This window comes from Staurois parvus, unplaced genomic scaffold (assembly GCF_062004578.1).
Source record: "Staurois parvus isolate SC_StPar_1 unplaced genomic scaffold, SC_StPar_1.0 ptg000175l, whole genome shotgun sequence".
NCBI lineage: Eukaryota > Metazoa > Chordata > Amphibia > Anura > Ranidae > Staurois > Staurois parvus.
This window is the reverse complement of record NW_028317971.1, coordinates 7813480-7830462: the sequence shown is the minus strand read 5'-3', so window position 1 is coordinate 7830462 and position 16983 is coordinate 7813480. Positions and strand designations below refer to the sequence as shown.

Below are 16983 nucleotides of genomic sequence, written 5' to 3'. Positions count from 1 at the left end.
ATGTATTCTCTCATGAGAAGGGGAGATTAAGGGTGATATAATCACAATGTATAAATACATAAATGGTTTATATAGTGAATTTTTTTTCTTTCTCTTTTTTTTAACACAAAGTTGTCACCTTAATAAGATATTTCCCACACATTCCATAGGTGTATGCGAAATTACACCCCAAAACACATTCTCCTACTTTTCCCGAGTATGGGGATACCACATGTGTGACACATTTTGGGAGCCTAGCTGAGTACAGAGGCCGAAAACCAATGGCCACCTTTAGGTGTTCAAAGGCCGACATTTCCTCATGTCGCTTCCTCACTACCTATCACACTTTAAGAGGCCCTGAGATACCAGGATATTACAAGCACCCCCCTTTTTAAAAAGTAGACACCCAAAAGTATTTGCAGAGAGGCATGTTCAATTCATGAAAGATTTTATTTTTTGCCACTAGTTTTTGGAAACTGACAAAAATCTTTTTTTATTTTACACAAAGTTGTCATTTAAATGAGATATTTCTCACACATGCCATGGGTATATGTGAAATTACACCCCTGAACACATTCTGCTACTTCTTCCAAGTATAGGGGTGCCACATGTGTGAGACTTTTTGGGAGCCTAGCCTCATGCGGGGGCCGAAACCCAATGCCCACCTTCAGGCTTTCAAAGGGTGTAATTCCCTCACTTCAATTCCTGACTGCCTATCACAGTTTTTGAGGCCCTGAAATTCTAACATACAGTCATGGCCGAAATTGTTGGCACCCTTGATATTTTTCCTGAAAATCAAGTATTTCACACAAAAAAGGTATTGCATTAACACATGTTTTGCTATACACATGTTTATTCCCTTTGTATGTATTGGAACAAATATAAAACAGAGGCAGAAAAGCAAATATGACATAATGTCACACAAAACCCCAAAAATGGGCTGGACAAAAGTATTGGCACCCTTAACTTAATATTTGGTTGCACACCCTTTGGAAAACATAACTGAAATCAGTCGCTTCCTATAACCATCAATAAGCTTCTGACACCTCTCACCCGGAATTTTGGACCACTCTTCCTTTGCAAACAGCTCCAGGTCTCTCTTATTGGAAGGACACCTTTTCCCAACAGCAATTTTAAGATCTCTCCACAGGTGTTCAATGGGATTTAGATCTGGGCTCATTGCTGGCCACTTCAGAACTCTCCAGCGCTTCTTTGCCATCCATTTCTGAGTGCTTTTTGACGTATGTTTGGGGTCATTGTCCTGCTGGAAGACCCAGGATCTTGGACGCAAACCCAGCTTTCTGACACTGGGCCCTACAGTGCGACCCAAAATCCTTTGGTAATCCTCAGATTTCATGATGCCTTGCACACAGTCAAGGCACCCAGTGCCAGAGGCAGCAAAACAACCCCAAAACATCATTGAACCTCCACCATATTTTACCGTAGGTACTGTGTTTTGTTCTTTGTAGGCCTCATTCCGTTTTCGGTAAACAGTAGAATGATGTGCTTTACCGAAAAGCTCTATCTTGGTCTCATCTGTCCACAAGACGTTTTCCCAGAAGGCTTTTGGCTTACTCAAGTACATTTTGGCAAACTGTAGTCTTGCTTTTTTATGTCTCTGTGTCAGCAGTGGGGTCCTCCTGGGTCTCCTGCCATAGCGTTTCATTTCATTTAAATGTCGACGGATAGTTCGCGCTGACACTGATGCTCCCTGAGCCTGCAGGACAGCTTGAATGTCTTTGGAACATGTTTGGGGCTGCTTATCCACCATCCGGACTATTCTGCGTTGCAATCTTTCATCAATTTTCCTCATCCGTCCACGACCAGGGAGATTAGCTACAGTGCCATGGGTTGCAAACTTCTTGATAATGTTGCGCACTGTGGACAAAGGCAAATCTAGTTCTCTGGAGATGGACTTGTAACCTTGAGATTGTTGATATTTTGCCACAATTTTGGTTCTCAGGTCCTCAGACAGTTCTCGTCTCCTCTTTCTGTTGTCCATGCTTAGTGTGGCACAGACAGACACACAATGCAAAGGTTAAGTGAACGTCTCTCCTTTTTATCTGCTTTCAGGTGTGATTTCTATATTGCCCACACCTGTTACTTGCCCCAGGTGAGTTTACAGGAGCATCACATGCTTGTAACATTCTTATTTATCCGCAGTTGTGAAAGGGTGCCAATACTTTTGTCCAGCCCATTTTTGGAGGTTTGTGTGACATTATGTCGAATTTGCTTTCTTTCCTCCCTTTTTTTGTTTTGTCCCAATACACACAAAGGGAATAAACATGTGTATAGCAAAACATGTGTTAATGCAATACGTTTCGTGAGAAATACATGATTTCCTGGAGAAATATCAAGGGTGCCAACAATTTCGGCCATGACTGTAGTACAACCATCCCCAAATGACCCCTTTTAGGAACGTATACACTACACGGTATTTTTTGAGAGGCATGTTGGGTGTATGGAAGATTTAATTTTTTCTTCAACAAGTCTTCAAAAAATGACAAAAAAAGTTTTCTTTTTTTTTACACAAGGATGCAACATTAATTATATATTTCTCACACATGCAATGGCTATATGTGGAATTGCACCACAAAGGACATTTTGCTACTTCTCCCGAGTATGGGGATACCACATGGGACTTTTTGGCAGCCTAGCCACGTACAGGCTCCCAAAATCCAATGATCACCTTCAGGCTTTCAAAGGGCCCATTTCCTCATGTCACTTCCTTACTACCCATCATAGTTTTGGAGGCCTTGAAATATCAGGTTAGTACAAACACCCCCCTCCCCCAAATTACCCCTTTTTGGAAAGTAGACACCCCAAGGAATTTGTGAAGAGGCACGGTAAGTATTTTGCAGATCTAAATTTTTGTCACTAACGTTTTAAATATACAAAAATACATTTTTGTTTTCTTTCTTCATTTTCCAAAAACTTGTGGCAACAAACATGATCTGCAAAATACTCATATACCTCTTATCAAATTCCTTGGGATGTCTAAAAAAAAGGTCATTTGGGGGTGTTTGTACTATCCTAGCATTTCAGGTCGTCCAAAACTGTAATACGTAGTCAGGAATTGAAGTGTGGGAATTATGCCCTTTGCAAGCCCGAAGGTGGTCATTGGTTTTCCCCTGTATGCGTCTAGGCCCAAAAAGTCTCATACATGTGGAATGCCTATACTTGGGAGATGTAGCAAAATGTGTTTTGGGGAGTAATTCCTTGGCATGTGTGAGAAATATCTCACATAAAATGACAACTTTGTGTAAAAAAATTTAAATAAAACAATATTTTTGTAATTTTCCAAAAACATGGCACAAAAAATAAAATCTTCCATGCACTCAACATGACTTTCAGCAAATACCTTGGAGTGTCTACTTTCCAAAAAGGGGTCATTTGGAGGGCTGCTTGTACTATCCTGGCATTTGAAAGCCTCCAAAACTGTGATACTTAGTGAGAAAGCGACATGAGGAAATTACAATGTTTGAAGGTCCGAAGGTGGTCATTGGTTTTCGGCCCCCCTTCATGGTTAGGCCCCCAAAAAGTCTCTCACATGTGGTATCTCCATACTCGGGAGAAGTGAGAGAATGTGTTTTGGGGTGTAATTCCACATACACCTATGACATGTGTGAAAAATATCTTATTAAGGTGACAACTTTATGTTTAAAAAAAAAAAAAAAAATTCACTATATGAACCACTTATGTGTTTATACATTGTGATCATATCCCCTTTAATCTCCTCTTCTCATGAGATAATACATTCAGTTCAGCTAATCTTTCTCCATAGCTGAACTTCTGCTTGCCTCTTATCAGTTTTCTTGCCTTTCTCTGCACTCTCCAATTATCCCAATAATCTGGAAAAGTGGGAGAATGTGTTTTGTGGTGTAATTCCACATATACAATGGCATGTGTAAGAAATCTCATTAACATGACAACTTCCAAAAACTTGTGGCAAAAAATAAAATCTTCCATGCACTCAACATGCCTCTCAGCAAATACCTTGGGGTGTCTACTTTCCAAAAAGGGGGCATTTGTTTTTTTTTTAACTGTCCTGGCATTTTATGCTCAACTGTAGAAACATATGCCACACATCACCAACTCTTCTAACCACATGAAGACCAAGCCTTTTCCAACACTATTTGTTTACATGAAAAAAATCTTTATTTTTATCTAAAAAGTTTACTTTGAACTCCAAACATTTATATATTTTTTAAAGCAAAGGCCCTAGAGAATAAAATGGTGGGTGTTAAATGTTATGTTACACAGTATTTGCACAGCGTTTTTTTTTTCTATATACACTTTTTTTCATTTTAATGCACAAAATCATGTTATAAAACTAAATTGTTTGGTAAAATATAAAAGATGATGTTACATCAAGTAAATAGACACTAAACATGTCACAGTTTACAATTGCACATGCCTGTGCAGTGGTGACAAACTAAGTTAATTTTTACTATCCATAGCCGACAGTTGAAAATCTAATGTGGTAACCTGTAAAGACTTTTAATGGGAGGCCTAGTGCTAGAATTACTGCCTTTGATCTGACGTTTGTGGTGATACCTCACATGTGTGGTGCGATCGCTGTTGATGTAACGAAGCAGGATTGATATGTGTGAATCGACTTTGCACATGAGCACGGGGAGATGGGGGTGCCTTACATTTTTTTTATTATTATTATTAATTTTCAATGTAAAAATAGACACTTTAAACACTGTCTCTTTATTTTTTTTAATCATTTGTATGAAGCTCCTTAGGGAACTCATCTTGTAGTCACTATATTTTATATCTGTTAATTTTAACGATTGCAATCACAAAGCAAATCTGTTGTGTTGTATTGTATTGATATGTTTATTCGGTTTGTTTGAGAGTGACAAGTGCTCATAAGACTCCCGTAGAAGACAGTTTATAGTGAAACATGTTGAGCATAACCTGCTGCAATAATCTATTAAAACGTCACAGTCATCTCCAGTGTATTTAAGTGCTGTTTTTAACAATACTATACTTTTGATTTTTGGTTTTATGTTATCATACAATAAAATTGTTAAATTTTACATGGTTAGTATCACGGTTTTGGCACCTAAAAAATCCCTTTATTTCTTTCATTTGTGTGTATATTCTGACCGTGCCGTGCTGTATCCTATAATATTACTTCACTAGTGCGTGGTAGAGATGTAAGCAATCCTTGAGCCAGAGATCAGGTTGGCCAGGACAGGAGGGATTGAAAAAAATGGGTGTCTCATCTATATCCTGTTTCTGCAACAGACACAACTTCTTCTTTGTGTCAACCATTGATTTGGGATACCAAAAAGGATATCAGGAAAATGCCTCTCCTGAAGCTGGCTCACAGCTTCTGGATTTGGGTTTGGGCCACAGCACCTTCTGGTAACAAAAGGACCATGATGATCGCTTTTTGAAGTTATAGGAAGGATCCACTTCATCCAGTTGCTTTGTAAATTACAAACGCATTATATATTGAAATAAATACATAGACACCTTTTTTGTACCAGCGTCTAAATCTGCAGGAAACTAAATACGGCTTCATCATTTGGTCATTGAAGTCCACCCCTCCCATGTTAAGGTTATAGTTGTGAACACAGAAAAGCTTCTCAAAAATGCCAGATGCCATGCTAATTTGGACCATTGTGTCTGCGTGAATGGAAGACAGGATTAAAACATCCCATTTGTCCTTCCACTTCACTGTGAGCAATTCATTATTCCTCAAGCAGGCTTTCTTGGCCTTTCCAAGTTGGCTATTTACAAGCCATTGGGAGAAGCCCCAGTTATTAGGTCGCTTGGTGCCACAGCAGCCAATTCCCAGATTGTACAGTATGAGTGTCTAAAAAGTGGCACACTTGTATAGAAGTTGTCTGCATACAAGTGGTATGAGTGGTTGAGTCTTGTAGAGTCAATCACATCCAGGGTCATTCTGAGGACAGCAGAGTGTTATCACTAATGCATGAAACGCATTATCGTCTCATATCTATGCCTGGCCATTGCAGCAGAGAACACAGGCATATGGTGAATTGGGTTTGCGGACAAATATGACCACAATTCATTTATTTTTGTAATGCCCATGTTAAGGGTTGGTCCCAAAACAGTTTATATTTGGAAATTGTGGTAGATTTACAAGTGAATTGTTAGGCAAGAGTTTATTTTGGGTCGTCGGCAATGTATTGTTGTGTGTATAAATTGCTTTGACCCACAATCAATTGATCCAGCTACTGTACCTGGGGTGGGGTATGCCTGATCTTAACAAGGACCTCTTCTCCATTGTCCGATCTCCCTGTTGGGGTGCTACTGCTCTCTACAGGTCCGCATTCTGAGGTGGATTTTGTCAGAGAGGCTTCCCCTGCTCTTTCATCTGACATGCTCAGAATCCTGAAGGCCTCTTTACTAGCTTACCTTTTTTGGGACGTTTTGCGTGCATAAACTCAGAACTAGGTTGCAACATATGGGTATGTTGCTTTGCCTAGAGCGGCCGCTTGTCCACAGTACATTGCAGGTGGTTGGTCCGCAAGTGGTTAAGGAGATTTTTTATTTATTTATTTATTTATTTTTCTCTATTGGTTGAACTTCTAGTGTATTCTTTCAACCTATGAAAGATTCTCAACTCCTTTAGTAAATTATCCTTGTGGGTTTTTTCATTTGTTTTATTTTTTGTTGCTTACAAATTTTGAAACTAAACATTTCTCAAACTTAGCTCTGCCAATATCAGACTGGATATATTCTAGTTGTCATGACAGTAATGATCATCGTTTTTCATTTCCAATATGTTTATTGAAAAGCTTGTACACAAGACAAGGGAAAATACATTTCCAAAAATCATCACAACATGGCAATATAATCGCTACAAAAAGACAGATAAATGGTATTAAGGCATTGTGAATAAAGTAAGTTTGCAGAATCAGAAGCTATGTACCACTAATGTACAGCATACTGTATGTACATACATTATTGGCGTGAAGAGAGCCCATATGCATAATCAAAACACAACTCCATTGGGGGTCATTTAAGCAGTGGTCATCCACTAGCTCAGGACAATACACTGTAAACAAAGTAGAGAAAGATAAGGCATAGTATATGTTACCTGATAATAGGGGATAATGCGAACCATGTAAGTGCAGTATCCGCTATGGACGCCCATCAATGTGGACTACCTGTCCCTCAAATAAAGAAATCACACCTCAAGTGGCACAAACATCGTCATTAACCCTGAGCTTGTTTAAAACAACTATAGTAGAAATACGAAATCTAAAAAGTCTAGAAAGGAAAAGGAGGAAAAGAAAGAAGAGAAGACAGAGGGGGGCTAGAGACTCTGCTCTCTGGCTGTAAGGGATTTCCGGCAAGAAGAATCGCGATCGGGAACGCGCATGTGCAAAAGAGATCACGCAGAAGAATTGCCGATTGTACGCAGGCGCGCAGGAATGCGCGATCGCGCATATTCACGCACACGTGCACACGCACTGCGAAGATTGGCACCAGACGGGCTATTTAAGGAGGGCCTTTGCTCAAGTTCAGTGCTGACTGGTCTTCAGCTCCCCCCTGTGTCCTGCTTGCTTCTGTATGATTCCTTTGTTGCTGACCCGACTCCGATTACTCTCCTGCTCCTGGTTCCTGACTTTGGCTCTGCTCCTGACTTTGGCTTTTCCCTCTGATTCTGTACCGCGCTGCCCAACTGTTGATGACCCCGGCTATCCTATGACCCTGCTCCTGTCCTGTGTCCTGGCTACCTACCTTGCTCTGCTGCACATCGGGCACTACACAGAACCTGCTCTGTCTGCTATTACGGTGCTCAAATCAGAGGATACTCTGCCTACCAAGGTCACCACCTGCAAGAGCCGCAAGCAACAACCACTGGCGCTCTTGTCCCCCTGGTCCCTAGACTCCCTATGTTCCAACCTCAGCGGGGTCAGGGCTAGTGACACAAGTGAGGCCGACCTCATCAATTCAGTCTCCCATCAGGTACGTGACAGTACCAGTCAGCCAATGATGGAGTCTGAAAGGGAGGCCTCGCAACTGGGGGACATTCTCCAATCAGTAACTACCTTGTTCAACATGATAAACGATTTACAGAAAAACTTTGAACACCTGGAGAGTAAACTGCGAAACCGATTCTAATGTCCTCATAGACACAGATCCCATGGCCACCTCTGATGCAGTCACTCAAACAGAGACCAGTATGATCTTTGAAACCTCTGCCCTACCGGAACCCCGGGTGCCTACGCCTGAGTTCTTTACAGGGGACCGCAGGAAGTTCAGGACTTTTCGTAACTCATGTGAATTATATTTTTCCCTTCTCCCCAGGACCTTCTCGTCATCTAACACTAAGGTGCGATTTATTATTACACTTCTTCGAAATGAATCCCAGTCCTGGGCTTACCATCTTCGTGAACAACAGGATCCGGCCCTAGCTTCAGTGGACTTATTCTTTACAGCGATGGCACAAATCTATGATGATCCCTTCCGGTGCCAAACCGCTAAAACTATGCTCAGTAGGCTACAGCAAGGCCAGAGACCTGTGGAAGAATATGTTACTAACTTCCGCATCTGGAGTTCTGATACTCAGTGGAACGAGTCTGCTCTTCGCTATCAGTTCCGCCTCGGTCTTTCAGATACCCTGAAGGATGAGCTGGCCTGAGTGGGGGTACCAACCAGGTTGGAGAGTCTTATTGACATGACGATTCATATTGACCTTCGGATTCGGGAAAGGCAGGGTGAGAGGACTAATGGGAAGATTCTGATATGCTCCAAAATTGGGCCCTCTATGAATGTTGTTTCATCAGAATCGCCTACCAACCCAGCTAGGAGAAGTTATCCGCAGCAGAATGCCTTCGTCTGCAGAAGTCCAACCTCTGCCTCTACTGTGGTGATGTGGGTCATTTCGTGGCTACCTGCCCGGCCAAATCTCATAAGTCCTCTCTCAGCTGTTTCTACATGATGCACCCTCAAGGGGCAAGCCGGACGCATCTCTTTTCATCTGCAGCTACAGCTGGCCAAAGGGACAATCACGGTCCCAGCCATCATAGACTCAGGTGCTTGTAGCTGTTTTATGGATGCTCACTTCGGTACTCAAAACCAGATTCCACTCCGTACCAAAGCACAAAGACTTGCAGTTCATCTGGCAGACGGATCTGGTATCAGTTCTGGCCCTGTAACAAAGGAAACCGTGCCAATATTCTGCTACTCTCCTTCAGGACACCAGGAATTCCTATGTCTCGATATTATTACCTCCCCAATTTTTCCAGTTATTCTTGGCATGCCTTGGCTAAAAGTCCACAACCCAACCATCAATTGGTTGTCTGGAGAAATCTTCTTCCCTTCAGAATATTGTCTGACTCACTGTACTCCTAAAGAGACAAGTATGACGACTCCTCAGTATTCACTCGAAACCTGAAACCATGAAACTTGTTCCTGTAGTATATCACGAGTATCTGGACGTGTTCATTAAGAAAAGTGCCAACATCCTTCCTCCTCATCGCTCCTACGACTGTCCAATTGAGCTCCTGCCCAGCGCCGAAATTCCTTTCGGTAGAATTTGTCTCTTATCCGAAGCCGAATTACAGGTCCTCCGGGAATATATAGACGAGAGTTTGGAAAAAGTCTTTATTCGGCCTTCTACATCACCAGCAGGAGCCGGCATGTTCTTTGTTGAGAAGAAGGATCACACTCTTAGACCTTGTGTTGATTACCATGACCTAAACAAGATAACGGTCAAGAATTGCTATCCCCTTCCACTGGCACTCTTGTCCCCCTGGTCCCTAGACTCCCTCTGTTCCAACCTCAACGGGGTCAGGGCTAGTGACACAAGTGAGGCCGACCTCGTCAATTCAGTCTCCCATCAGGTACGTGACACTGTCTCACTCCTGTAGAAAAGTCACCTCAAGCGGACAATGTCTAAAGGTCGCCGATTAGGAATCTCACTCATGGGTCCCACATTTTTTCAAATATTTTTATTTTGTCTTTTAAGATCACTGATCATTACCCAGGAAAGTTTATGTTTGAGTTGGTCGAAAGGTAGAACAGCTGATTTCCAGTTCCTAGAAATAGTAATTTTGGCTGAAACAAATATGAAAGTAGTTAATTGCCTTTAATGTTTGAACACCTCCATATGTGGCAGGCTGTATCTTCCTGACCACAGCCTCTGAAACAGAAAGAAGTCACACCTGGAATATAGGCGGCCAATCCAACTGGTACCATGCACCACCTCAACAGTACTTTATAATTTTCTTCAATAATAGAGGTGTTCACTAGGGACTGTAGGGCAGCCTGAGCCATTAAATGCCATTTATCCAACTCAAAAGTTTCTTGAAGGTCTGTTTCCCATTTATGCATATATCCTAGTTTATCAGAGGCACTAGTTAAGATAGCATACATTTCTGAAATATGACCTCGGATTTTGTCAAATCTATGACATAAATGTTCCATAGAGCACATGGTGACAATGTCAGATCTGTGAGCCAGAGACTGTGAAAGGTATGTAATCTGGGCATATTTATCAAATTCATATTCAGGCATATTGTATTTCTCGATCAAAGCTTGCATTGACAGAATTCCCCTGTGATCACAAAAATCAGCTATACATAGGTATAAGACCTTTGTTAGTCCACCATTGAAATACGCTGGGGGTGAGGCCCAGGTTGAACTCCTTATTATGAAGTATCGGGGCTAAGGGACAGTGGGGAGATTAGAAGTTGTGAGATTTAGAAAGCCTGTCTCAGATACCTAATGCGAAGGAAAGAGAAGGACATAGAATCAAGGGCCGTTCCTTTGCCGGCAACCACAGGATGTGAGAAATTTGTCTAGATGAGCAAGAACAGGATTTCACTGTCATCCATAGTGGGTGAGGACTACAAGACTAAAATCTAACTAGCTGTGCCATCTGGACAGCATAAAAATATTTAAGCAAGTCTGGAACTCCCAGACCTCCTCTCCGTTTTTGAGTAAATAATGTAAGTTTGTTTACCCTAGGCCTCTTGTCCCCCCCCCCCCCAGACAAACAATAGTAATTTCCTTTGAAAAGCATGCAATCCAGACCAAACAAGATCCACTGGTAAAGTTTGAAAGAAATATAAAAAGGCATGGGAGGATGTTCATCTTCAGTGAGTGTAGTCTGCCAAACCATAATGGAGGGTGAAGTTGCCACTTTGCCAGATTGGCTGTGAGTTGCTTATATAATGCCGGATATGTTATAGAGTATAGGGAGTGCAAAGAGGGTGTTAAATTGATCCCTAAATATGGTAGGGCTTCAGGCTGCCAATTAAATCCATATGAGGTTTTCGGGACCTCTGCCATGTTATCCTGCACGGATACATTCAAAGCCTGTGACTTGTTATGGTTTATTTTAAGGCCAGAAATGTTGAAAAAGGACTGGAGGATGGCATACAAATTGGGAAGGGTGGTAATAGGCGACAAAAGTAATAATAATACATATTAATAATACACGCATTATCCCCTTAATGTCTACACAATTGCGAATTTTGATAGCTAGGGGTTTTAGAGCCAGTACAAATAATAACAGGAATAGTGAACAGCCCTGACGAGTCCCTGGCGATTCCCTCTTTGAAGAGCAAAAGGTTGTGAGACATACCCCTTTACCATCAAGGATGCAGTGGGAGAACTACGGTATATTAGACCTGTAGAATGGACAGAAAGTGCGTACCAAAGTCATATTGATCAAGAAAAGATAATACGAAGACAGGGAGTCAAATGGTTTATGTCTAAAGACAACAACATCCCTTGCTTGGTGCCTCGTCCATCCCAATCCAAGTGCATCACTTAGATAATGTCGATAACTCATTGCATTTGGTCCGAAGCTTGGCGATTGGGACCAAACCCTGCTTGGACAGGGTGCATATACTGGACCAAGAAAGAATTCAGTCTAATTTCAAGAACTTTGGACAATATTTTAAAATCTGTATTTAGCAAGGAAATGGATCTATAATTAGAAGAGTTCCTGTGATCTTTCCCAAGCTTTGGTATGACGGGTATATACCCCGAGTTCTCTTGGGTCGGGAGATAAGAACACCACTGGACTGCACTGAAGAAGGAACACAGGTGAGGTGCCAGCATATTTCGGTACTTCCGATTAGTTAGTAATGACCAGAAAAGCTATTGGGGCTGGGTGCTTTAGAGGGATGTAAGTTCTTGATAGTTTAATTTCCTGTTCTGAGAATTTTCTGTCCATAAGCTCTGAATGGACTTGTTTTAATTTAGGTAAAGAAACATTTGCAACTCAGTCTCAATTTCTTTCAAACACAAGTGAGTCATTTAGCAAGGATCACGATCGCCATTTTTACATAATTAAAAAAGCTCACATTTTTATTCCAGCTATTAAGGTTGCCAGTCATGGTTAAACAAACAGAAAGATGATTGATTTTGTAGTTTTGTCAAGACTTAATCGAATAAAATCTGATGCTATTTTCTATATCATATTATTTTCTAAGGTAGGATTTTGTAGTGACACAAATGTTTAAAAAAAAGAGAGGTGGTTTCCTTCACTTTTAAAATGACTAATCTTGTGAATAATATGATTTTCCTCTCAGATATTCTATCTTTAGCTTTACGCTTGGTGATTAAGCTGAGTAGCAGTTGGGCTGAGCAAAGGGATTCTCATACACATACCACAAAATTGTGTTTTTTTTTGGTTTTTATTACAGAAACTCCTACAACTTCCTACTATAACAAAAAATTCAAGAGACAATAAAAAGAACTGTTAGAGAAAATACAGATAGCCAACTTTTGCTGAATAATGTCCAAAGAATCAAAAATCCAGATAAAGTATATTAGTATGCTTAGACTGGTGATAATACATTGTACAGAACATGGGTCCCCAGTCATGGCATTTGAACAACATGTAACTATCAGTTATATGTGAGCCTCCATGAAGGTGCATTGTACCTGTCTGAATATATTCCATACGTATGTAATTAGCAATAAAGGTCTGCAAACCTCTATTAACTACACCATTCAACAACTAAAAAATGTGTTATTATTTAGGGTGCTTTAACCTCTCAATGGTGTATCAGTCTGTTAGTACAGTAGTTTTTAATGTATAGAGTAAGCACACCATGTAGCCAAACTGCTTTAACAATAAGTTTGTATTAGGCATATACAGTACAATCAATCACCTAGTTTTTGCATCCCCGACACATTTTTCTCCCTCCTCCTCTCGCTTTTCACCAGGGCCTGGCTCAGCTTTCCTTTTTTATTGTATTCTGTGCATTATATTCCTGTATGTATTTCTGAACATCAGCTCTTATGCATTTTAACCACTTGCCTACTGGGCACTTTTACCCCCTTCCTGCCCAGGCCAATTTTCAGCTTTCAGCACTGTCACACTTTAAATGACAATTGTGTGGTTCTGCAACACTGTACTCAAACAAAATTTTTATCATTTTTTGAGCCAGATAGAGCTTTCTTTTGGTGGTATTTAATTACCACTGGGTTTTTTATTTTGCTAAACAAACTAAAAAAGACTGAACATTTTGGAAAAAAAAAGAATTTTTTTTTCTGAGTTTCTGTTATAAAGTGTTGTAAATAAGTAATTTTTCTCCTTCACTGATGTGCGCTAATGAGGCTGCAGTGATGGGCACTGATGGGCATTGACAGGCATCACTTGTGGGAATTGACAGGCATCACTGATGGGCACTGAAAGGCAGCACTCATATATGGCACTGATGGGCACTGATAAGCGGCGCTGTTAGGCGGCACTGACTGTCACTGATAGGCAGCACTGATTGGAACTGTTAGGAGGCACTGATGGGCACTGATAGGCAGAACTGATGGGCACTGATAGGCGTCACTGACTGGCACTGATAGGTGGCACTGGCTGGCACTGAAAGGCAGCTCTGATGGGCACTGATATGTGACATTGATGTGCACTGGTAGGCACTGATATGTGGCATTAATGTGCACAATGGGCACTGGTATTGATGGGCATTGACAGGTGGCATTGATGGGCACTGACTGGTGGCACTGATTGGGCTACACTGATCATCAGGGTACTGATCATCAGTGCCCTGATGATCAGTGTAGATGGCCCCTTTGAGGAATGCCGCTTACCGACTCTCCTCTCCTCATGAGCTGTCAGCGTGAGGAGAGGACTACCGATAACCAGCATCTCCTAGTTTACATGCGGTCAGCTGTGATTCGAAACAGCTCATCACATGACAGAGCTGATGCCATTGCCTCTTTACTTTGATTGGTGATCTGCTGTGTCTCTGGGACACAGCGCACCACCGATCGCCATGCGCCCCCAGGAGCTCACATGCACAATTAGAGTGAGAGGACGTCATATGACATCCTCCTAGAATCAGGGAACCGCTGTCCATCCATCATTTCCTTATATGGCGGGCGGGAGACGGTTAAGTGTAGCTCATTGCACCCATATGCATGCATGTTCTTTGCTGTTATTCAACAATGGAATGTACATCTCTGTTGTACTATGCCTGCTGCTAGATAACATACTTGGTTATCTGTCCCTTCTACAAATAATGTGCTATGCTTACTCTATACAATGAGTATTTTTTTTCATATTCCTGAATCTATTCATGGTATCATTCTTTTATACCATATGAAATTTGCAATTGCTTACATTCTGCCCCAAAGGATATGTAACATAGAAACAGCCCTAGAATTCGAACTCCCTGTCTATAGATAGCAGTCCTGCTCTTGGGATGTCGTGGAATGACCACCTAAGTAGTTTAGCATTTTATTTTAGGAGAGAGGATTTAGGGATGCAGGGTACCCGAAAATAGCACAAAAAAGGACAGTTATTTTGAAATACTAGCAGTAGTGGTAGGCCTTTTAAAAGCAGACCCCCTGGCAATTGCTGCTGAGAGCAGTGAGACAGACCTTTTACCCTGCAAGAGCAGTCACAGTCTTCTAAGCCTTAGTAAATCTCTTATTAAAAAAAATCTGGTTCTTTTTCTTATAGAGCAGTAAAAGATACATTAATGGGCAATGAATCTTCTTACAGTACCCAGATGGTAACTTTTGCCTAGCAACAACACTCTTCAGTAAGATTTTTTTTTCAGACACACTACCTCCGGATAGCCACTTCAGCAGGCAGCTTAAAGCCTTGGGCCCCTGACACATGCCCCAGGCTAAATCAAGTAGAAATACACTAAAAACACATACCTTTCCCAGGAAAAAGCCTAGAAGGTAGAAAACACTATGGAAAGGTGACCCAAGTATTTATCAATTCCCTAACCACACCTGTGAATGAGGACCCTGAGGGTTCATTGGGTCCAGTACATATTCAATCTTCATTTACTGTCCTTCCTTTTCTGATTCCTGAAACCTCCTTTAAAATATCAAACAGAAACAACCAACCCATTGAGCCTAGGGAAGACCTGCAGAGCCTGGAAAAGGTAAACAAAAGTTCAGGCTGGTTAAAGCCTAGCAACAAACCACACCAACTGTAATTAGGGATACAAGAGCAGAAGGCAGGATTCCTATATATAAATGAACAAACTAGACTAAAGATTTGTTGGTATTTTTTCTGCCAGACATAAGTGCGAATCATATGCGTATTATATCAGTTTTGTGAAAAATGTTAATGAAAAATACAGCAATTGTACAATACACCAACTAGTATATGCATTAACACATACCATACTCAATTCAAATTGTTCGACTATATTACACATGTTCACTTTGTAAAGTATGTTTACTTTTTAAATGTTCTCTTAGCTTAGTGAAAAAGGTGAATCTCTATTCATTTCAATTATCCAATTATGTTCAAGCAAAAATAATGGTTTCTTTTTTATTCCTCTTGCACTTGATTGGTATTCAAAGTGAACACATCTTCACTTTATTTACCGTTGAGTAAACATTCACTTTGCAAAGTGAACAAGCTCTACTCCTTTAGTGAATCAATCCCAGTGTGTCTAGAGTGTTGTGGAGTATCATGAATAAAGTTCCATTCATGCTATGACAATCCTGGCATTAACACATGAAATAGCGCATCACAACGGACCTTAAATTTAAGCCATAGTACATTGCTGCCTGCTGAAGTATACTTAACACAGGGGTATTGGGGTGCAATTCAGAATGAACAAAACATGTAATGTAGGGTGAATGGACCCTAACATACAGTAGATATGAAATTATGAAATGACCCATGGATTCCACATATGAACGTTTCTAATCATACAGTATTTACTAGCTGGGCAGTTCTTTAGTTGGCCCAAATAAAGAATGCATCCCCCTTAGAGATGTATCAAATCATGGTAGTAATGAAGCTAGTATAGCACCCAAAAATGCTGAACATATACTGTATCAAAAGGAACACAACTATGGTGAACACACCCACACTAGCTCCATTACTTCCAGGACCTGATATGTCTTTCTTATACATACTCTGATACCAATAAGGGTTGTGTGTTGTGTCCTTCTGGCATCCCTTTTCTGTGGGCTGTCACATGTATTCTCTCCAATATCTGCTGGTTGAGACCCTCTGGAGCCGAACTATGAATAATAAGATGGAATACTTTCTGAGAATTGAAGGATCATATGCTTGGCCCTGTCCTGAAGAAGTGATTGAGCCGTGAATTGCTTCGACTTAAGATGGACATCTTCTCTTTAATATTATATGTGACACAAGTGAATTTTTATGTCATATTTGATATTAAAAACTAATTTTTATCCATATAAAAACATCTTTTCTGGTGATCTATGAGAAACTTTTTGTATTTCTCTGGAAGAACATTCAAAGATCCTTATCACCGGGATTGCCTAATATTTGTAATTACATTATTTTAAACTTTTTGTTCTGTTTTTATTGCATAATTTTTCATGTGACTGACTGTCAAATAAATCTCCTATATAGCTGCTGTGAGTGAGAGATGATACAATCTAGTAGACAGCAGTGAACATTTGTTTACCAACTTTCCCAGTGTTCTGTGACCACCATGATTGATCAGTAATAATGACCACATGATTGATAACCATTCAAAGTGGTTACCAATCAAGCCACCATGCTCCCCAGCAGTAATGTTAATTAAT

General features: G+C 40.8%; 1 protein-coding gene across 1 annotated transcript in view; it reads left to right on the top strand.

The window, feature by feature from the left end:
- Positions 1-8650: 8650 nt before the first annotated feature.
- Positions 8651-16983, top strand: part of LOC149462401 (uncharacterized) — a 60831-nt gene continuing 52498 nt past the window's right edge. The window contains exons 1-2 of the mRNA XM_089676998.1: positions 8651-8690; positions 9394-9504. Of these exons, the coding sequence (XP_089533124.1) occupies positions 8651-8690; positions 9394-9504 (151 nt within the window). The remainder of the gene's footprint in view (positions 8691-9393; positions 9505-16983) is intronic.